Below are 22,004 nucleotides of genomic sequence, written 5' to 3'. Positions count from 1 at the left end.
TTACCTACTTTGAAAATAAAGGCTCTCATTATATAGAAAATTTAATCAAGATTAAATAAATATACGAAGCAAATGGCAATACCTAGCGTCATTACGGCTAGCCGCTAATCTAAATCCAATATTTACAAGCAATCCTTCAGCTTTGACGCAATAGTTAGCTCTAAACTATTTTAAGAGCAATTAAGTAGTAAGGCTCTTTTACACAGCTTAGAATTAAATTTGCTAGCATCGCGCTAGCTTAATCGAACCTAAATTGACAAGATGCAGTGTAATGAAAACATTTTGCGAGCTCCATCTAGCAATTAAATAGCTTTCCTGGGGCTTGTTTATAAGTGTTTCGTCTCTGTTTACGCTGCTCTCGCTAGTTTCCCTAAAATATTATAAGGGATTCAATATTCGCTAGATTTCTTGGATTATTCATTCATGGGGATTCAGATTCGACATTGACCTTCAAAACATGAGAAAGATAGCCATTTCAATTGTAGATCATATATATATAAATATATAATACCAATGTGTTTATTTGATGACTGAATCATTGAGTCCACTACAAAAGTGCGAGGTTCTGCGGTTTCATTTATGACACCTCGCTGTTTATGGCCCATAAAATTGTATTCCCTGACGTTCATTTGTCGATACGAGTACGCACTTTATGTATTGCGGAGCAGGTGTCCTATAAAACGTCATATTTTATTCCACTCTTATACCCGTGATAAACTTTTTATTGCTTTTTATTGAAGGCTCCTGCTTGTATCCGATTATCCGATATTCAGAATGAAGTAAATACTCGTGGATAAATCTTTAATTTGCCGATTCATTCATATTGTCATTTCTGTATTTTTTCACGAGATTTAATTACAACGAGCTTTTATGGATAACATTATTATTCGAAATAAGGGGTAATAATTCTGTGCCTCCAGTGAATAAGGGAGTAAGACGAGTTATTCCCTTTGGTTTTTATTGCACCATTGGATTCAGCTCGTCAAAATACACAACATATCAAAAGGTCATATCTCTAGCTGCGTCCTAACCCATTTTTTCGAATGACCCAAACGGTATAAGTAGGGTGTGATTAACGGTATAAGTTACCTTATCCATCATTTTAGGCAATCGCAAAGGAACTATTCGTCTCGAGTCAAAAGTACCCACGAACACAAAGACGTATGTGTAGTTATACTTTTTGAATAAAGACTTAATTCATTTTGTTCCATCAGTCCTAACACTATTTTAGTATAAACGCATTTGTGTCATTTTTCTAACGTGAGCATAAAGGAACAACTCTTTTAGTGTCATTGGTTCAAGTGACGACATGAGACAGTTTGGCATTAATGCCGTGTTGCTATTGGTCTATTAATTGAATACTGCACGGAAACAACACACCATACCTATTCCTTATTATTTTTAAATCGTTTTTTTCAATAAATCTCCAACAACAAATCTTTATATTTTTTAAAAAAGGTATTTATCAGTTAACTTGGGATACTAATATATTTCTATGGAAATCAACTATTTTTTGCAATAGATATTAAAAATACAGTTAACACATTAAGTGCATTTAATGATATTATACTCTTTGTTTATATAAATACAGAACGATAATTGAATCATCTAAAAAAAGCCAACAAAAATGTTAAACTTATATTTTCTTCTTAAATAATTGGGTAAGTTAAAAAAAAAAACTCGTTTTTAATTTTTTTTTTAATTATATAACTACAATAATCAAGACAATAATATTATAGTCTATAATAGTCGCATAAAAAAAAGTATTTATAACCAGGCTTGACAATAATTATGAATATTGTTTTCTCCGCATATAGCGTTTTAGCCACTGTGCTTTGGTAATTTGTCTTTTTTATAGGAAAAAAATCCGCAATATCGATACTTCTTTGGTCCTGCATTTTCGTAAACAGTTTATGGATACTCTGGTACCACATATTTTGAAAAAATTGGGCTATTGTCACGTAGAGTCTCTTCAAAGTGCGTGCCACAAGTCGTATTTGCATCCAAGGCACCTTCAAATCTGTGCTTAATTTTGCATACAATCTTTGCGGCTCATTGTATTTTCTTTATTTATCTACATTATATTGATATTATATGATATAGACATTGTTAAAATTCTATATCATGCCGTAAAAAATCGCCACTGACCACCTATAACTTTTCCTGTATTAACTGAACATACAGGAATATGGTTTTCGGTCTTCTCTTATCTCTTTATAGTGCTTGTATCCTCGAATGTATACCACCATGACATTGTGGCGTTGCCACTTTTATTATCTATATTTTACGAAACGAAAAATCGAATTTTAAATTGATTCGACGATTAATTTTCACTAGGACAATAGTTAATACGCAAAACGCAATACGCAGTTGATACGTATTTAATACCAATACTCAATGATTGTCTCCTGCTAACCTGTACAGACTAGGCTCATTGTGGTGACTGGTGAAACATTGTATAGCATTAACAACATAGTACTGTATTATTGAAAGATCGATTAAACGTTTATTTTACAATCTACGACTTTCATTATACATGGGTAACAAAACCCCATAACATATTCGGTTTTACTCCGGACAACATCTTCAGCCACCCAATCCCCTTGCTTGAAGTCCAAATCCAGCGGAGGACAATAATCGTCATTTACTAAAATTGAAGGTTTTTCGTCCTAGTATAAAAGTTGTCTGGATCCCATTTTATACACAATCTATAGTATAATACTATAGATATCATGTGAAACGTGACTTGGAAAAAAATTATTCAAATAAATCACAAAATAAAAATTTGAAACAATCTTAAAAGTTACTAAAAGCCCAATTATACGTCAAAATGACGCACAACATCCTCTTTACAACCAAATGGCGGAATTTACCTGGATGAGCCAACTATGTACTGCTAGGTCTCGACGGCTAATAAGTTGGTTCTGGATTTTGCAGCGATTCGATGGTAAATATAGAAGAGTTCATACGTCAAATTTACGTAGATTGGACTTCTAGGGTTAAATGCATAAATACCTAAATGTTGCTTTGTTTTTATTATCTAATAACGAAAAAAAACCCGTTGATTTCATTCGTTTTTCAAGCTACGTGCATAGTTTTTCCACTAAAATGCCTCAATTGAGTCATAAAGTACACAAATTTCAAGCATAATAAGTCACATCATTTCTATAAAACCAAAACTGGCAATAATATAAGTCGTGTTGTGCGATTATGAACATAGTGCATAAGGGCATAAGGCGTTATATTGCAAAGAGTAAAAAAAAAATTATGTGAATACATTGAGTTATTCCATGAAGTACTCGTTCATAAGGCCACAACTACAAAAAAACACGAAAAAAGTATATTTATGGGGTTGTTACAATATGTGTTCCTATGTAAAAATATAGTCTAACATCATATCTTACACATACAAGCTTAAAATTTTGAATTACTAAAGATTTAGTATTGATATACAGTTTTTTGTCTCTCCTGAAAAGTGCTGTTTTTGAGTTATTCCCTTATTCACTGGAGGCACAGAATTAGTTTACACGTTTTATTACCGATACGTTTTACGATTGCTATCAACTAGGCTATAAACTCCAAATGTTCGTCTAGAGATTGAATCTAGATGAATTATTATACACATTAAGGTGTTGGAGAACTGTATGACTAAGTATAGGTACTAAATACCTATTGAACTAGCAGTTTTATATTATTGCATACATATTATTGCGTACAATTTAACGACAAACAGTACACCACTTAATAAAAACTTCATTTAAAGAACAAAATAATATATGTATGTTTGAGTTTGCATTCAATTATTCCTAAACTCCCATCAGTAGCAGCATAATATCCTCCCTTATAACTTTTTATATTTTGTTAGATAGCATTTCTTAATTTATATTTTATATGTAGTAATTTTGTGTAGGTAATAAATTACCGTTATACCTACCGAATTTTAAGTAGATACCATTTCATAACGTAAGTATATAATTTTCGATTGGAATTCGATGAATTTTTGGTGGGAACTTAATATTTCACTACGCCAAGCCTACTACAAGGCTAGGCTTGAGGGTCACCAAGGAATAATGAGTTCTTCATTCAATATATGTTTGTAAAACAATGATTAATTATTGATGTTAAATTGAAACAAAAACTGTTGTTCCGTGTTCGCCTTTTTAAAGTACATATATGATATGTATCGCTAAATTCACGTATTTTATATTCAAACGTACAGTGGAACTAGAACATAATTTCCAGAATTAAAAGGACTACCTTTATATTATATATTTTTTTATGAACCTTGATTTTCATATACGGAAATGCATTAGGTTTGTTTACTTAACAATGTAAACTCTTTACACTTGCCCTTACATTTTCCTACAAGGTCTATTTCAAGGTGAAGAACGCACTTAAACTTTTATGAAAACGTGCTTACGTGGCCACAATCATCTTGTCAAGCATTGAAATATTAGGGTACGCCATTTTAGTCAGGTGCCGACCATTACATTCATTCTGTCTAACAAATTCAATTCAAAAGGTTTCTTTTTCCGATTTCTAACAAAGCGAAGACTTAAAAATATTTAATTTCACCCGAAATGTCTCTTTATGCGAGTAATTCTTTATTTCCAACAACAATATCTGTACCTAATGGTTTTCCTCCGCGAATGGAGGATAAATCGAGAAATAAAATAATTTTCTTGGACGTAACTCCAGCTCAATCCCCATATTTAAGACCGGCTTCAAAGAATTCTATAGTGCCAATTAAAGATAACCTAATTATTCCGGAAATCTACAAGGACATTGTTTACGAAAATATAAAGCCCGTCTTTACCCTGCTGCGTATTATGGGGATATTGCCGCTCACGAGACCAACGGCAGGCTTAAACCAATTTCAGATTGCATCACCCTCAATGCTCTATTCTATGGTTATATACATTTGTTTGGTCGGATACGTTCTTTATCTTTCCCTACACAAAGTGCAAATCTTGCGAACGGCTGAAGGCAAATTTGAGGAAGCTGTAATAGAATACCTTTTCACGGTATATCTTTTCCCAATGCTGGTGATCCCAATAATGTGGTACGAGACGCGTAAAATTGCAGAGACTCTAAACGGATGGGTTAGTTTCGAGGTAAATGAAGTATATTTACAAGTATACCTACCATTAATTTTCATTTAATTCCTCGCACCATTATTATTCTGTACAATGACGTAACATATATCAAGCTCACAAAAACCATTGTAGGTAATGTTAGTTTTGCAGACCTTTTCTTACCTTAACAGCTGGCCTTTTGGCCTAGATATCAACAAAGGAAAAAGTTAAGTAATGTTTTTCTTGTGCCATCGTAAAGCAATCCTTCTGACATTATATTTCGATGTTTAGGATACAAAAAATATTTTCCGTATTGTGCTTTAATTATTCAAAGGCAAAATCATCCCGAAAGTGTCGGATCTTTACCATAATCCTTTAATCTTAGGGAATATAATTATTAAGTACTAGCGGTCCGCCCCGGCTTCGCCCGTGGTACATATTTACGTTTTCTCTACATAAAAACCATCCTCGTACTTCAAGGAATATAATAGAAAAGAATTATCGAAATCGGTTCAGCCGTTCACACGTGATGCCATGACAACGCGAAACGGGTGCAGACCCGCCACCTTTTTATAGCTCCCGCCGCGAAGCGCGTCGAACGCGGCAACTGATACACAAAAATAATCCTTATGGCTGCATGATTCTGTATTCACGCGCGATGACTTATAGCGTATTTCATGTATAACTTTGGTGTTTCTACACCGATTTACATGATTCTTTTACTATAACCTGCCCAGGAGTATGAAGAATAATTGTGCCAAATTTGGTTAAAATCCGTCGTGTAGTTTTTATTTCTATAACGAATATACAGACAGACAGACAGACAGACAGACAGACAGACAAAAATTTTACTGATTGCATTTTTGGCATCAGTAGCGATCCCTTATCACCCCTTCATAGTTTTTTTTTAGATATATTTCATGTACAGAATTGGCCTCTCTACAGATTTATTATAAGTATAGATAAGAATACACCTGAGTTAAAAGAGGAAGAATTCTATTAATTAAAGACGACAATAATTTAAATATCTACTTAATCTTTTGAATAATTCAAAACTGAAATATGACTCTTACGCTCATATTAAAAAAAACTCGGGTAATTATAATATAATTTGGTATTAACAATGGTAATGGTATGGCCACTTAGATTAGTATAATATCACTGTTCATTTTTTTTAAATTAATTGACACTAATCTTAATTACTAGATTTTTCCTTTTTAAATTAAGCTTTAAGTACCTACTTGGGACAAACAAACCCTCCTCCATAAATATTTTATTCATAGGTTTACTGCGGCCTACCGATTCGCTCGCTTGGTTCATTCTACGATTAAATAAAATACTAGTTTCATAGTAATTTAAAGCAAGTGTTTTAATACTAACTAGACAATATTCTGTGTATTTGTTTGCAGTTAGCCTACAAAGCTTTGTCCGGTCGAGTTCTTCCTATAAAACTTTACAAAAAAGCTCTCGCTATTGCGACTATTATTCCTATATTGTCTACAACATCAGTTATTATCACTCATGTTACGATGGTACACTTCAAAATGATGCAAATCCTACCTTATATATTTCTTGAAGTGTTAACATATATATTGGGTGGATATTGGTATCTTTTATGTGAGGCGTTGAGCGTGTGTGCTAATGTTCTCGCCGAAGACTTTCAACAGGTAACGTACCTATACTTTATAATGTGACATTATAGTTTATTTTTTTTATTTATGTCTCTTTATTCGCACATGACTAGATATTTTATGATAGAGAAGAAGAAAGAGACGTAAATATCTTTATTTGAAAATCGTATTTGGGTTGAAAAAGTTAAGGTTACGTAGCCGTAACTCGTAGCGATCTCTACGAATCTCACTATCCTAACACTATGCTCACACAATACTTCTTCGAGCTTATGGTCAGTATAAAGAAGTACCGGGGCAATGTGGGGATATTATTATTGTATATAAAGAACAGAATTCTAAGAATAATACCTATACCTATTTCCAGGCTCTCCGTCACATTGGACCGGCAGGAAAGGTCGCTGAATATCGCGCTTTATGGTTGAGACTAAGCAAATTATCTCGGGACACAGGCATAGCCAATTGTTATACTTTTACTTTCGTCAATCTTTATCTTTTCCTAATTATCACTCTGTCTATTTACGGGCTGCTGAGTCAAATATCCGAGGGATTTGGTACAAAGGATATTGGCCTGGCGTTGACGGCTTGCTGCAGTATTTTTTTGTTATTTTTTATCTGTGACGAGGCGCATTATGCATCACATAATGTAAGTTTTAAACATTTTAATATATTAGCCTGTAGTAAATAGAAGAACTTTTGAATTTAAAAAAAAATGATTAAAAAATTTTGAAAATTATTCATTAAAATTTATTGTATTTAGGTACGTACAAACTTCCAAAAGAAACTGCTCATGGTTGAACTATCCTGGATGAACACAGATGCCCAAACAGAGGTGAATATGTTCCTGAGGGCAACTGAAATGAATCCCTCACAAATAAGCCTTGGAGGATTCTTTGATGTCAATCGGAACCTTTTTAAATCGGTAAAACACTCAATAAAAATTTATAAAATGTTATTTAGAACTTACGAATGTATAATTATATACCTAGGCGAAAATTTGCCAATTTTCTGCTACCAATTAAGTGCAAAATATATACCTACAAGAAGACCATCCAAAAGTGATTGTATTGTACCTCAAGCTGAATCTTAATATATTTAAATTGCTTTTAGCTCCTAGCTACAATGGTGACGTATCTTGTGGTGCTACTACAATTTCAAATTAGCATTCCTGATGATAGTCAAGCTATGGAATCCGATGAGATGGATGAACAGGCAACCAGTGGAATTGTTGACGAAATAACAACTACTACGACAATCGCAACGACGATACTCACTACTTTAGCAAAGAAAAAAAAGAAGAATTAGTTAGTACAACTCTTATAACAACCCATAAATTAGTATATTATAGTATTAAACTATAATATACTAATTATATGGGTTATAATATACTAATTATATATATTAGTATAATCCTTTCCAAAGGTTGCCTGGCAGAGATCGCTTGAAAGCGATAAGGCCGCCTATTTAACACGTGTACAAGCTTATCTTATATGTTTTTCTCTTTTCTTTTTCTTATCTTCTGTAGGTACTTAAGTGTGTGTTAAATAAAGAATTTTGTATTGTATATTATGTAATTATTAAGTTAGAGAAATAGATGCATAGCATAGTAATATACCCAATATGTATTAAATTTGATATTAAAATTAAAACTACAGTAATGTTGTTAGATTTTAATTTTATGTGTGCAGACTCAAATAAGTTGTTAGGTAATTAAATATTATTTAGGAATTTTAATAGATAAAATAAAACCTTTTTAAAGTACCCGAGTGTATTTTATCAAATTTTATGTTGTGGACTATCCTACCATTCATAACCAACCTACTATAGTAGGTTGTTAATAAGTTATAACTTATTATAAACACGGTTGACGGTAGTTTGTAAGAATGCATGTATGTATGAATGAGGTATGAATGTATGTTTGTTACTTTTTCACGCAAAATCACATGTAAATTTAATATTAAAAGATCGAATCTATTATATTTTTATCCCTTTACCTCGCGAATGTGGCCGCGGGGTCTACCTAGTATTTAATCAAATAAAAAAATTAACATCAGAGTTCAAGTGAATACTGAATTTAGAAATAAACAATAGTTTATACAACCACTAGCTGTGCTCCGCGGTTTCACCCGTGTGGCTCTCCTTAGCGTGATGATATACATATAGCCTATAATAGCCTTCCTAGATAAATGGACTATCTAACACCGAAATAATTTTTCAAATCGGACCAGTAGTTAATGAGATTAGCGCGTTCAAACAAAAAAACAAACTCTTCAGCTTTATAATATGAGTATAGATTTTCAATCAATTCAATTCACTTTTTTTATGAATGGCAGTACTGCTGTTACCACAGCTGGACGCTGGTACGGTTTTCTTTAAATTTAATTGACATCTATCAATGTCAGCTTGAAAGAATATTCCGGAGTTTTATGTGTCAAAGGAAGTTACTAATAACTTTACAGCTGCATTCTTGTTTTATCTATAAAACGCCTAGTCAAGCGGCTTTAACATAGTTTCTAGAAAGTTAAAAACAGTTTGCTGTAAAACCCAATAAACAAAACACACAAACACAACAATGGTCGATTACAGCAAGTGGAAGGATATTGAGGTTGGTCTTATATCAATTTTATTTTAAACTTTACGGTTAATATATTGTAAACATTGTGCTATTTTTCAGTTGTGTATTACGTTACATTTATATTCGTTTCTAATTTATTAACAGATATCCGATGATGAAGATGAAACTCACCCAAACATTGATACGCCGTCGTTATTTAGATGGCGTCATCAAGCCAGAGTCGAAAGAATGGAAGAAAGAAAAAAGGAAAAACAAGAACATGAACAACGTAAGGCTGAGAATATTAGGAAACTTAATGAAACCAAAAAGAAGATAAATGAGGTGGCACCTGACAGCTCAGATATGGATTCACTGAAAAAAGCCCTTGCCGATTTAGAAAATGAGCAAAAGGAGATACAGAAGAAAGAAGACGAATTAAGAAAGAAAGAAAAAACGACTCCATGGAATGTGGACACAATAAGTGAACCAGGGTTTACTAAAACAGTAATTAATACGAAACCCGCTAGGCCTAGAGATGAGAATTTGACTGAAGAAGAAAAGGAAGCGAAGATGAAGAAATTCATAAATGAAAATGAAAAACTTCTTAAGAAATTTGGTATGTTAAGAAAATATGATGACTCAAAACAATTTCTCCAAGAGCACAACCAGCTTGTGTGTGAAGAAACAGCTAATTATCTAGTTATTTGGTGTATCAATTTGGAAATGGAGGGGGTGAGTAAACTTATACAATAATCTATTTCTATTCCTTTAGGGCAATTTGTAAGTAAAATGGGACTACAAATTAAAGATGCCAAATTCTTTGAATTCATACAATTGTACTCAAATTTTTAAGTAAAATAACTGAGATTATTTGCTATCAGCACTTAATCTATAAATTATTAATGAACCTAATTATGTAATATTTATATTTATGTATATGCTTTCAGAAACATGAGCTAATGTCCCATGTAGCTCATCAGACTATCTGTATGCAGTACATGCTTGAACTATCAAAGCAATTAGATGTGGATCCCCGAGCATGTATTGGATCATTCTTCTCAAGGTATTTTTAAGTTATGTTTTTTTTTACATCATGTCTCTGCCATCAAAAATGGATTTTTACAGAGCATATAAAAATTAAAAAGTGGCAAGGTATAGCAAACTCACAAGATTCATTCCATAGATATCAAAAATCTCAAGAATTTTTATTGTGCTATCATCATACCCTGACCGCCTCCTTGGTACAGTGGTTGACACGTGAGCGTAGAACCGAGGGGTCTTGGGTTCGATTCCCGGTGGAGACGAAGAAAAAAAAATGTCTCGGTCTGGTAGGACACAGAAGGCTGATCACCTACTTGTCCCAAAAGAAAATTGATCAGTGAAACAGATGTATACATAATACATCTGCCCCTTACTACACTATGGGGACACGGGACTTCACTTTTATCATCATACCTAGAAAATTGACCCAATTAACATGTTCACAGAATTCAAGTAGCAGAAAAAACATACAAAGACTCCTTTGATGATGAACTTGAACAATTTAAGAAGAGGATTCAAAAGAGAGCGCAAGAGAAGATACAAGAGGCTATCAAAGAGCAAGAGGAAGAGGAAAGACAAGCCAGACTGGGGCCAGGTGGTCTAGATCCTGTGGAAGTTTATGAAGAACTGCCTGATGTAAGTGGTAGTTATATCTGTAGTTGACATATAGTATTTTTTTAATAAAGTAAATGCTTCCCAAAATTTATCAACTTTCTGGTCTAAATATTTAAATTTAATTCAGAAGATACAGTATTGGCTATTCATTATTTACTATGAGAATTTATTATTTAGGCAAATTTACACTATTGTTTATTATTGTTTGGCATTAGCTTTTTATCTCAAACCTATTTTTATTTCATTAATTAATAATTATTCTAAATTACTATTTCCTGTTACATAAATAAATAAATATATGGAATATAAATAGTATCAAGAGAACTTGCTATGTTCACACTCCTTTTGTGTGTATCATAATATGTATTCTATGATTGGAGGATAATGTTACAGGAATTGAAGAAATGCTTTGATGCTCAAGACGTCCCAATGCTTCAAGCAACTATAGCGAAAATGCCAGAGCAAGAAGCTATTTATTATATGAAAAGGTGTGTGGACTCCGGCCTATGGGTGCCAGGAAATAATGACGAAGAACCTACTATGAAAGATAATAGCGGACAGCCTTCTGAAAAAGATGTAGTGCCTTCTATCAGTGCTGAAGAATTAGATTAAGTTCTATGATACCTTGTACATAAGTTAAGCCACATGGCATTTGCATTTTATAATTTTTGCAGTATAATTGAAATACATAAATAGTAATAGTATTATTTCATTGTTTTCCACCTAACCTTCAGTGGATGTTGTGTACAGAACAACGCTTATTATGAACCCAATATATGCTGGAGATTATGTATGAATTTTTATTTATTCCTCCTATCCAATTTAATTCCCCTCCTGATTATATTATGCAATTGTTGTATCGTTTATTATTCTCTGCATAAATAACATATTTTGTGATTAACCTTATCATCAGGTCATCAAACTCAGTTCAGTGATGGCTTCATTGAGTGATAGATAGCGTTAGCCTACTAGGTATTAAGTATTCTGTCATAGAGTTACTTTCTCTGTGTAAAAGAAAAAATAACAGATATAAACACACTTTCGCTTTTATGACATAGGGCCATAGGACTTTTCACGTCAGTAAATATTGGTGGTAAATGTTAAAAATATGTTATGACGATTCAAAAGTGCTTTTTTATTAGAAGTCTACTTGAAAATGATCTAATCTTTCAATCAAAATATATTTTAACTGCTTCATCACGCAACCATCCACTCACCCAATAGAAGTAACAATAAAGTTGAAAGGTGTAGACAAGGTGAAATCGCACTGGGAGCAGCGAATTAAAATGTAGTCTCTTTTTCGTACTTCCTTTGGTGCGTTAGAATGTCGTTTTAAAGTTCGAATGTTGGTAATCTATCTACACCTTTTACTTATAATATCAAGTAGAAGGATAAAATAAAACGAGTGTATAACTTGTACTTTTTATATAACAAAACTACGTAAATAGTGTGAGAGAGGTGCGGCCGCTACGTTAGCACGTGCGGCGGCAGCTGCGGCCGGCCCTCCAGCTTGCTGTAGTCCAGGTGAAATTCTTTCGCCACCTATAATAGTAAATTTAATTAAATATTTATTGAATGTTCTGTTTAGTTATGCTTTCTTAATACAATCTATCTGTATTGAGTACCTATTAAAAATTATCTTTAAATATTTTAACAATTATTTTCGATTTCATTTACACAAATTATAAAGAGAAAGATTTGAACGAAAGAAATAAACTCTAACAGTATCGATTTTAAAAAATCTTTAATTATTTGAAATCTACATTTTTCCTGAATAACATAAGCTATTTTTTATCTCGCATCTACCCAGGCAAGGCCGGGGCAAGCAACTATTTATATGTGGTCAGTCTGATTGAATATCACATTCTGAATATAAACTTAACCCTTAACAGAACTACGACTCTTCCAGCAAACTGAGCCAACTAACTAAACTATGTATTACATCAGCTAATCATTCTTACTCTTACTTACAAACTATAAACTTGACATACATTTGTCGTAAATACATAATATAAAAAAGAGGAATATACCTTACGCCAATTATGCGCATCGAAAAAGTAATATGTGCCCCGTTCGTACGTGGACGTTTTCTCCACCATCGGCATGCCGGGCGCCTGCGAGATCCACACCTTCTCCTCCGTGTGATACCGCCACTCGCGGTTATATCTATAATAAATAATAATAAATATTATAGGACATTATTACACAAATCGACCTAGTCCCACAAAACTCAAACTCAAACATTCATTTATTCAATTAGACTACTATTTAGTAGCACTTTCGAATCGTCATTACATAAGTATTTTTAACATTTACCACCGATTCGGAAAGCAGTATCTATGGAGAAGAATCGGCAAGAAACTCCATAGTTGCTCTTTTAAATCATGTCAATATTACATAATGTGTAACTTATATCTAACTACACAGTAAGCTCAATTAAGGCTTGTGTTGTGGGTACTAGACGACGATAAATATAATATTTAATAAATACATATATAGATAACACCCAGACCCAAGAACGAATAATTGAGTTCATCACACAAATATTTGCCCTGACCGGGGATCGAACCCGGGACCGTCGGCTCAGTAGGCAGTTACTTTACCACTGCGCCAACCGCGTCGTCAATATCTGAACACGTTATACAATAATAATTACAATTTTGTGCATCATTTGTACCATAAATAAATACATGCAAATGCCGTTCTTCCTTTTTGGGTCTACATATTGGTGCGAATGAGAGCGACAGGCATTTTTGTAAACCTATAAATGTTCAGGAGTCATCTTGGTATTTCTACCAGTAGAGCCACAACACAAAACGCGTAGTGAGCGTCACATATGCACCAATAATATTTTTTTACTATACAATCTATATCTCTAATACATGGTTTATTATAATTATAGTGTTTATCTTTCTTTATAAATAAACAATCATTGTATAAACTACTACTTAATTTTAAAGCTTAATGTCAATAAAAAAGATTACACTTACAACTCAGCGGCGGCGGCAATTTGCAGTACGTCTCCGACGAAACAGTAAAATAGATAAAAAAGTAAATCCTCTTTATATCGACTCAGTCGTAGAGGTGCTAATTTTTCCCTAATTGATCCGTTTATCAGGTATTCAGGAGGAACATGATAGTCCATGTCTTGAGGCCTGTAAATAACCATGAAAATTATAAATTATTTTGTACTAGAAAAAGCCAACATTTTGATTTGCATACTTGGCTACGGAACTTATTTTCGAAGTTTGTTCTCGCTTATAGTATGTGTAGAAAATATTTTCAACTTCTTTTAGCTTGACAAATGTTTATTTGCACATTAAGTTTTAAATGCGTTTTTAGCCAACCTGTTTGGATTATAATCTGCATATGTTAGACAATTTACTATATTATTTTATTATCAGTAGAAATTTATACAACTTAACAATTACTTTCAATTTATTTTACACATTATAATGATAAAAAGCTACCTTATATCCTTATTTATTACATAAAAATTCCAATTACCTGCAAGGCGTATCCGCCCAAGGCCCCGCGAACGTTAAATAAAGGTTGTCCGGCGAATTCAGATTGAGTCCGAGCGCGGTGAGATCCTGCCCTAGCGCCAACGACACGAGACTGGGGTCCGACTCCGCGGCTCGGATGAACGTTAGCAGGCCAACGATGCCAAACTGGTTGGGTATCATTGTCTCGGGGATGTTCGTCACTTTGCCTGGAATTTTGTGTTGTTATTTATATTTTCTTATGAATATATTATTGTATTATTACTAGGGTTGCATCCGATACCCAAATTCTTCCCTTAGTAAAAGAAACTTGCATTGATGAGTACTTTCACCTGCTTTATTAAAAAATATGATCTATATAATTTTTTAAGATAAAATTTAATTCACAAGTGGAGTCAGGGCAAGTAGCTAGTGTTTTAAAATATTGGTTAATTGCCTAAAAATTAACCTATGTCTCTTGTGATTTATTTATTATACCTTCATTTTTGAATTCACAGTAAGCGTATCGGTATCGGTATCGCCGATATTTTTATAAGAGTATCGGTATCGTATCGGCGAAAAGGCGTATCGATGCATCCCTAAATATTACGTTCTTAGGAAAGGCAGTCAGGGGAAGATTTGTTGTTTGATGTATTGGATGTTTTAATAAATTTTATATAGGGGAAAGTTAATTTTTTTTCAGTTGTTTCTGTTTCATAGTTAGTCTGGCTTTGTACCCATTTTTAATAAAATGGTAATTGTCATAAAAGAGTAACACTTTTGATGTAATAATATTGAGGATGATAATCTTGATGTTACGCATGCATTTGCATGACGTTATGCATTTTCTGTGATGTAAATTACAGTTACGACAATTTCCTTTCTTATACTATTTAATGAGGAAAAACAAAACAAATACTTCTTCATTAAATCTATAAAAAATACGACACTATTTTATATTATTAGGTTAAATTAAACATGCAATTAATATTTTACATGTGATACAAATATGAACTACAAACTAAAAGCACAATACAACTTATATATTTAATGCGGTAAATAAATAAAATATATTGCATGCTGTAAAGACGTGATAAATAATAAACTGAATATAACATGCTCACTAACATATTATTATTAACTATTCTTTATTTTTTACTAATCAAACACTAAACATCAAAAGACAAAAATTTGATTTGCAATAATAATTTCATCTAAACTTTACAACCAATGATCAAAGACATTTGACAGTAAAAAAAAAACAAAATAAACTAACCATAGACAAAATTGTCGCACGTAAAAAAAAACACATGTAAACATAACTAAAACGCGAACCTACGTTTAAAACATGCCTGGAATACATACTACAATTATTGCAATCACTAAGAACACCGACATTCTACATGAACATAACATTTTAATCACATCCATACAATTCCATTTGTTATACACACCATAAAATTCCGAATGTGCTCCTTGACTGACAACTTTGGGGAAGAAAAAGAAATATGTGTCATTTTATGTTAGTCTATGAGTAACTTGTATCATGCACATTATTATAAATTGCATTTTAAATAAACAATGAATAATGAATATTTATTGTTTAGTATAATTAGAAGTTATTTCATCACACCACATCCTATTCCAATACAATAAATGAATCCTAAACCTTTTCTTTTAATTAATTATAGCTATTATTTAATGTGATATTTCACTGTAAAAGAATAATATAAAATATTTACAATATCTTACATAAGTTTATGCTTATTAATATTTTGTAGCAACCTTCTAGCTATTAGCTAGCAATCAACATGCCTTGGTAAAAACCATATTTTCTTGCTGGTTCTACTATTTTAAGATTTACATACCTTCAGTTGTTAATATATTAATGCGTCTTAACACTTTGCAGGTTATTCAAAGTTTCCGTAAATCAAGTCTAATTGGTTTTTTATGTAAAAGTATGTGCTGTATAGCGCTGAATGTGCTATAGAGTTTGAAATTTGTCCATACAATACAGATATAATGTACCAACCTTTAGAGTGTTTCTGTGAGGCAACATGTATGACAATGTTTTCTCGACGGTATCCTTGTCAAATATCTACACATAGGCGTAGGCGTAGTACACATAGGTTCAGGCGAGGTCTGTATGGCCTTACGCGCCGGCTTATCGTGCGCGTGTGCAAACTCGCACCGACTACACCGTGAGACATTATTAATTGTACTTACTATACAATCCATCCCCATACTGTACCAATCTTCGAGCGAGGTTTATATTTGTTTTATAAAAAAACCATCAGCATATTATGCTTGCTTGGCCCATACATATTTAACGTACCGTACCGTAGTCGACGAGTTTTGAATTACAGTACAAACAAAAAAATTGGTTGTTTGTAAAGTAGGTTTACGATCGAGATATTTACGTGATAACGTCTTATTGGTGGCAGCGCTCGAGATGAGACGGGAGATCGGTCCGTCTCTCTCTCGGTATACCTGCGATCGCGCTCGTGAGGTTTTGGTGTGACACAAGTTTCTGAACATGTCACCCGACTAAAACGATTTTAAAAACGTTATCATGTCAATAAAACAAACTTCGACACTGCTCTTTGCTCGTCAACACAAACATATAGTAAGTACCGCGACCAACCTTCAGGCGAGGTCTGTATGCCCTTCCGTGCGGGCTTGTCGGGCGCGTGCACGAAGTCGTGCGGCGCGGGCTGCGGCGGCGGCACGCCCGCGCCCGCGCTCGACGTGCCCGGCAGCGCGGGGAAGTCCTCCGACGACATCGTGAACTCCGACTGCTCGGCGGTTGGCTGCTTGACCATACCCACTGTGGATGGGTGGAGAATGTTTAGTGGTTTATTATTCATTATGGCGTAGCACATAATGCACACCACATTTTAATTTTTTTTATATACATATCACACCAACAACAACAAATACATTTTTAAAGTACTTATTAAATAGCTTTCTGGCCCTGGTTTCGACCCCTTGTCTAAAACTTAATAAAAAACCTTCCTCTTGAATCACTCTATCCATTGTGTAGTTTTAAATATGTAAGCATAACTACATACAGACATTATGACAGACGCCGTAAGTAACTTTGCTTTCGATTCTTTGCATTGGTTATAATTAACTTTTTTGCATCACTGTTTTGTATAGGACCATACAAAAAGTCAGTTATAAAGTGCATATTCACCGTAAGGTTTAGAGCCGGGCGGGGGCGGCGCCGCGGCCGGCGCCTGGTCGCCCGCCCCTCGCGCCGTCAGCGACGGGAACTCGCTCAGGTCGAGCAGCGGCGGCGTCGACGTGTCCCCGCCCTCGCCGAACACCGAGTGGTAGTTGTTGCTCGCGTTGAACCGCGACAGGTTCGCCATGCTCGACTGGAACGTGCAAACTTAACGTTATTTATATTATTAGGATGTAAGAAATTAAGTTTTGCTGCACAATAATTTGACTTTTATTTTACCACCAAAGGAAAGGCAACATAATTCTGCACTGACACACATAATACAAGTAAAAAGCTCAACAATTAAAATTATAAAACTTATCAGTAATCCATACTAATATTATAAATGCGAAAGTAACTCTGTCTGTCTGTCTGTTACTCAATCACGCCTTAACTACTGAACCAATTTGCATGAAATTTGGTATAGAGATATTTTGATATCCAAGAAAGGACATAGGCTACTTTTTATCCCGGGAAATAGGATAGGTTTTATCCCGGAAATCCCACGGGAACGGGAACTATGCGGGTTTTTCTTTGACTGCGCGGGCGAAGCTGCGGGTGGAAAGCTAGTGTAAAATAAGACTAGGAGTTAAAGGACTAAAGTTTCTGTTTCTCTTCCTTTCGTGTCACAACATACATTTTAAAGTGCAGGATGATTGGGCTACTATTTACTGCTGTGACATATTTTATTACCATGAGAATTTCCTTTAACAGTGCAATTAAAGCCCCATTTACAGTTTTGTTATGTATGACTAACTAGTTTTAATTACTAAACCAAGTATTAAAACTCTACCAACATAAGAATGTTACATTATTCCTAAATAGAATATGTAAGTTAATTGCAACCCTAAAACTCTTGAAGGCTCAACTGTGCATAAATCATTAATATTTCTATTCTAACAAACATATTTGTCCATAAATATGAATCCAAAATATTGTAACTTAAAAATGGGGATACTTATAATTATAATATAATTAAAAATCAACATGACTTAACTTGCACTCACCCACTATATTATAGTGATCACAAAAAAAGAGAAAGACTAATCTTTACCAAGCTTTATGTGTACAATGTATGTTAGTACATTTGTCTAGTAGAGTGTAAGTAAATTGAAGAGTTTGTCAAGCAATCATAGTTTTTGTATATAATTAAAATTGAGGCCACTGTGTCAGCTGAAGAAATAACTATGTCAATGTTGTATTGTGCTGCATAAAATGTATAATGTATTCATACATTTAGTGAACAGATTATGAAGGGACATTTTACATTTATTTTTAACAAAAAACGAATATCATAGAGAAATAATAAAATATGTAACAGGCTGAACTACATCCATTATATCTAACTAAATTGATATGAAATATTAAGATTGTATTTCAAAATTAGCCATTACCGAATACCAAAAATATCTCACACAATTGTAGCATTGATATTCTTTACTAGCCTTATGATAAACTGATGTTTTTATCAGACAGGTGAAGCTAATAAAAGCAAGTTAAAAAAAAGAACAATTCTGTTCACCAACATACCATAGAATTTGAGTTAGCTTGCGACAGTGGCGTCGCCATTGGTACCCTCCGATCAGCAAATGCTCGCTGTCCGAATAACGTTGACCTAGATGCCATAGAGGGGGGTGCACCACCGGGCATCGCCGTCGAACCCCGGCCCGGTGACAGCGGCCCACCAAATGTTGGCGTCACATGTCCTGACACTCCGCTGACGAGACCCGAACCGACGCGCCCACCGACGCCCCCACTTACGAGGCTTCTAGGCGCTTGTTGATAATTCAAGTTTGCCATACCCTGAAAATGTTTATACATATATCTATAAGTACGGAATTTGTTCATTTTGTGTAAGTTAATATTTATCTTAATCCATCAGGCCCCGGAATCACAGACACAATAGAAAATCTATTGTGTCGCGGTCGGATCTGGCCGTTCAGGGCTCAATGGGTTAAATAATTTTTGAAGTAAGTATATGTAGAGTTAGTTAAGACAGCGAATATAGGATTAGAGAAATTTATTTCAAACATAAGGGAGTGAATATGGTATGACAAGAATACAAATGATGATATAACAACATGAATTAAAAATTATTGTATCTCTAAGCTACCTTTCTAGTTATCTTTTACTGTATTAATATGAGGTACAGCTAAATGATTGTTATCACTACACCTATAAAAAGGAGAACTAAAAGATTCAAAGGCAATAGACACTGTAAGCTGAACATGTAAAGTTATTTTACCTGTTGAATTGAATTATTAATAATCTGATTTGAAATTGTGGAATATGTATGAATTCTAATAAAAGACTCCTACTTAGGGTGCACTCACACACATCAGTCACCGTCAAGTCACCGATGACTGATCGGTGACGGTTTGTGTACGTATCCACAAACACCAGTCACCGTCATGTTGTCCGTCAGTCACGTCGCCGGTTTGACTGAATCATTGAACACATACATCAGGTTAGTCAGTGATTAGACGTGTGTCACGCTAGAGAACATGTAGCAATTATTGACGGTAGCACGACGCTGACTGAACTGAGACGTGACGGCACCGGGTGAGTGGGGATAAAAGTATGATACATGTATGGAAAGATTATTTGACGTGCCTGACCGGTGACGTCACTGATAGATTTCGTGCCGGCGACTGTCGTGTGGGAACAGAGTCATACTAGAACTATTGATACATATTTTTTTTTGATCCTGTCCGGTGACGTGCCGTGACGGTGACTGATGTGTGTGAGTGCACCCTAAATGTTAAGCTTAGGACTATCATGTTTACATACACGAGATTGATTAACAGATAATTTCTTTAAATAATTCATTTTCATAATTTGCAATATACTTTCTATATACACATTCCAATTAATGTGATTCTATTAATACTAACATTGCACTGAGAAGTTTGATAGTTTTTCCAATTATTTCTTGGTGTCTTCGATATTAATTTGCATTTCTTTGTTTTGGATAAATAAATTTAGCTGACTGAATAGATAATCCTAGAGGGGAAAATGCACCTTCAATTAATATGTACTAATTGATACCATAGAAACAGGTGCAGCAGAATATAAAGATTAAATACAGAATTAGTGTGGACTTCTAATAAATAAGAAATACGATTAAATAGTGCCCTACATGTTGTCACTTGGTACAAATAATGTCATGGACAGCTGGAATTTAAATCTGCAAATTTAACTTACAGTTTTAACGCAAATTTACAATCAAAGGTGATAAACAAAAAATGTAAATGTTAACTATATGTAATAAGTAAACAATTTGGCATGTTGGATAATTTTTATGTGATAAAAACAAGTCAATAATAACAAAAGTTGGTATACGTAGATCAAGATGGTTATTTATTCTCCTGTCAAACAATGGCGACCCTGGAAGACGTTCCAATTTCAGATCACCATCAAATAAAATAATAAAATATTTACCTAATGTGTCAACGTCAGTCCTCAATTCTTATTTTAGTAACAGTATGGATAGTTCATACTCATAAACACCTTGAGAATATTAAATATTTCCACTTGAATGAAATAAACAAAAGTTTGTTGACTGTTCAATTTTTCAGTATTTAGCATTTAATGCACCAACTAAAAAATATCCAGGGCTATTTTTCCATGGAACACTGCTATAAAACACCCAAAACTTTATACATTTTTACGTCACTAGTTTGTATTTTAACAATTTCACTCAGATTTGTCGTAAGCCACATTACCCTAAACAACTGGCGGCCATATTGTTAGAGCGGAAATTTACAAATTCAGTCACCTTTCAGGCCTATACACAAACTATTGATTTATTTAGCAATAAAATACAGATTTGTGTGTGATTATTAATATTAAACAATTTTTTTATTTTATCTATTTAATTTTGTCTATTCAGTATCATATATTTTTAAAAACTATAATTTAGATGGTCTATTGATCTTTCATTAAAAAATAACATGAAGTAAAAAGTTACCGCATGAAATTATTAAATCCATAGATCTCAATAACTTAGATATTAATATATGATTATTTATTAAAGATATTAAATATTAAGTAATTTTCAAGTACTGATGCTTCTCCAATTTTGTGATAACGAAAGCCTTAGTCTTAATAACCTATATAAAGATTTGAAAGTAAAACCTGCTGAGAATGGTTAGTTTTCACACTAGCTCGCTTTTTCATGCTGCATTTTAGTTTAAAATTAAATTTTAATCTACTTCAGAACTTAACCTTAACGTTACACAATTTTTTCAAAGAATTACTATAATTATTGAAGCTACTTACTGCTTTAATATGGTCTTCATTTAATAATTTCAAAACTACCGTCATGACTGTTATTATTTATATTTATTTTTTTTATCCTAAAAACTATATTTCCCCAAAATT

At 33.5% G+C, this 22,004-nt stretch overlaps 3 protein-coding genes across 3 annotated transcripts; 2 read left to right on the top strand and 1 right to left on the bottom strand.

The window, feature by feature from the left end:
• Positions 1-4,580: 4,580 nt before the first annotated feature.
• Gr63a (Gustatory receptor 63a) lies at positions 4,581-8,008 on the top strand. The gene is made up of 5 exons (XM_090113745.1): positions 4,581-5,114; positions 6,485-6,742; positions 7,071-7,349; positions 7,464-7,625; positions 7,814-8,008. The coding sequence occupies exons 1-5, from the start codon at positions 4,581-4,583 to the stop codon at positions 8,006-8,008; spliced, it is 1,428 nt and encodes a 475-aa protein (XP_089969871.1).
• Positions 8,009-9,100: 1,092 nt separating this feature from the next.
• On the top strand, positions 9,101-11,702 carry Cdc37 (cell division cycle protein 37). The gene is made up of 5 exons (XM_090113891.1): positions 9,101-9,308; positions 9,423-9,989; positions 10,205-10,320; positions 10,745-10,934; positions 11,307-11,702. Exons 1-5 carry the CDS (start codon positions 9,276-9,278, stop codon positions 11,523-11,525), a joined length of 1,125 nt encoding a protein of 374 aa, XP_089970017.1. The 5' UTR covers positions 9,101-9,275; the 3' UTR covers positions 11,526-11,702.
• Positions 11,703-12,323: 621 nt separating this feature from the next.
• Positions 12,324-21,549, bottom strand: Rga (CCR4-NOT transcription complex subunit regena). The gene is made up of 8 exons (XM_090113735.1): positions 21,063-21,549; positions 19,152-19,424; positions 17,592-17,775; positions 17,040-17,222; positions 14,421-14,625; positions 13,904-14,068; positions 12,944-13,079; positions 12,324-12,455 (listed from the first exon to the last, which is right to left on the bottom strand). The coding sequence occupies exons 2-8, from the start codon at positions 19,419-19,421 to the stop codon at positions 12,381-12,383; spliced, it is 1,218 nt and encodes a 405-aa protein (XP_089969861.1). The 5' UTR covers positions 19,422-19,424; positions 21,063-21,549; the 3' UTR covers positions 12,324-12,380.
• Between the last annotated feature and the right edge of the window lie 455 nt (positions 21,550-22,004).

Source organism: Colias eurytheme, chromosome 20 (genome assembly GCF_061535395.1).
Source record: "Colias eurytheme isolate Ceu_HAF_F1 chromosome 20, ilColEury1 Martin Lab GWU primary, whole genome shotgun sequence".
NCBI lineage: Eukaryota > Metazoa > Arthropoda > Insecta > Lepidoptera > Pieridae > Colias > Colias eurytheme.
The sequence above is the reverse complement of the archived record's forward strand: the minus strand, read 5'-3'. Positions and strand labels throughout refer to the sequence as shown.

Excerpts from the sequence above, each read along its gene's own strand:
- Gr63a (XM_090113745.1), top strand. The coding sequence starts at position 4,581 with ATGTCTCTTTATGCGAGTAATTCTTTATTTCCAACAACAATATCTGTA. Across the intron at positions 7,350-7,463 it reads CGCATTATGCATCACATAAT|GTACGTACAAACTTCCAAAA; the intron begins GTAAGTTTTAAA and ends TATTGTATTTAG. Across the intron at positions 7,626-7,813 it reads ATCGGAACCTTTTTAAATCG|CTCCTAGCTACAATGGTGAC; the intron begins GTAAAACACTCA and ends AATTGCTTTTAG.
- Cdc37 (XM_090113891.1), top strand. The coding sequence starts at position 9,276 with ATGGTCGATTACAGCAAGTGGAAGGATATTGAG. Across the intron at positions 9,309-9,422 it reads GCAAGTGGAAGGATATTGAG|ATATCCGATGATGAAGATGA; the intron begins GTTGGTCTTATA and ends ATTTATTAACAG. Across the intron at positions 10,321-10,744 it reads ATTGGATCATTCTTCTCAAG|AATTCAAGTAGCAGAAAAAA; the intron begins GTATTTTTAAGT and ends ACATGTTCACAG.
- Rga (XM_090113735.1), bottom strand. The coding sequence starts at position 19,421 with ATGGCAAACTTGAATTATCAACAAGCGCCTAGAAGCCTCGTAAGTGGG. Across the intron at positions 14,626-17,039 it reads CATACAGACCTCGCCTGAAG|GCAAAGTGACGAACATCCCC; the intron begins GTTGGTCGCGGT and ends ACAAAATTCCAG. Across the intron at positions 14,069-14,420 it reads TGGGCGGATACGCCTTGCAG|GCCTCAAGACATGGACTATC; the intron begins GTAATTGGAATT and ends GGTTATTTACAG.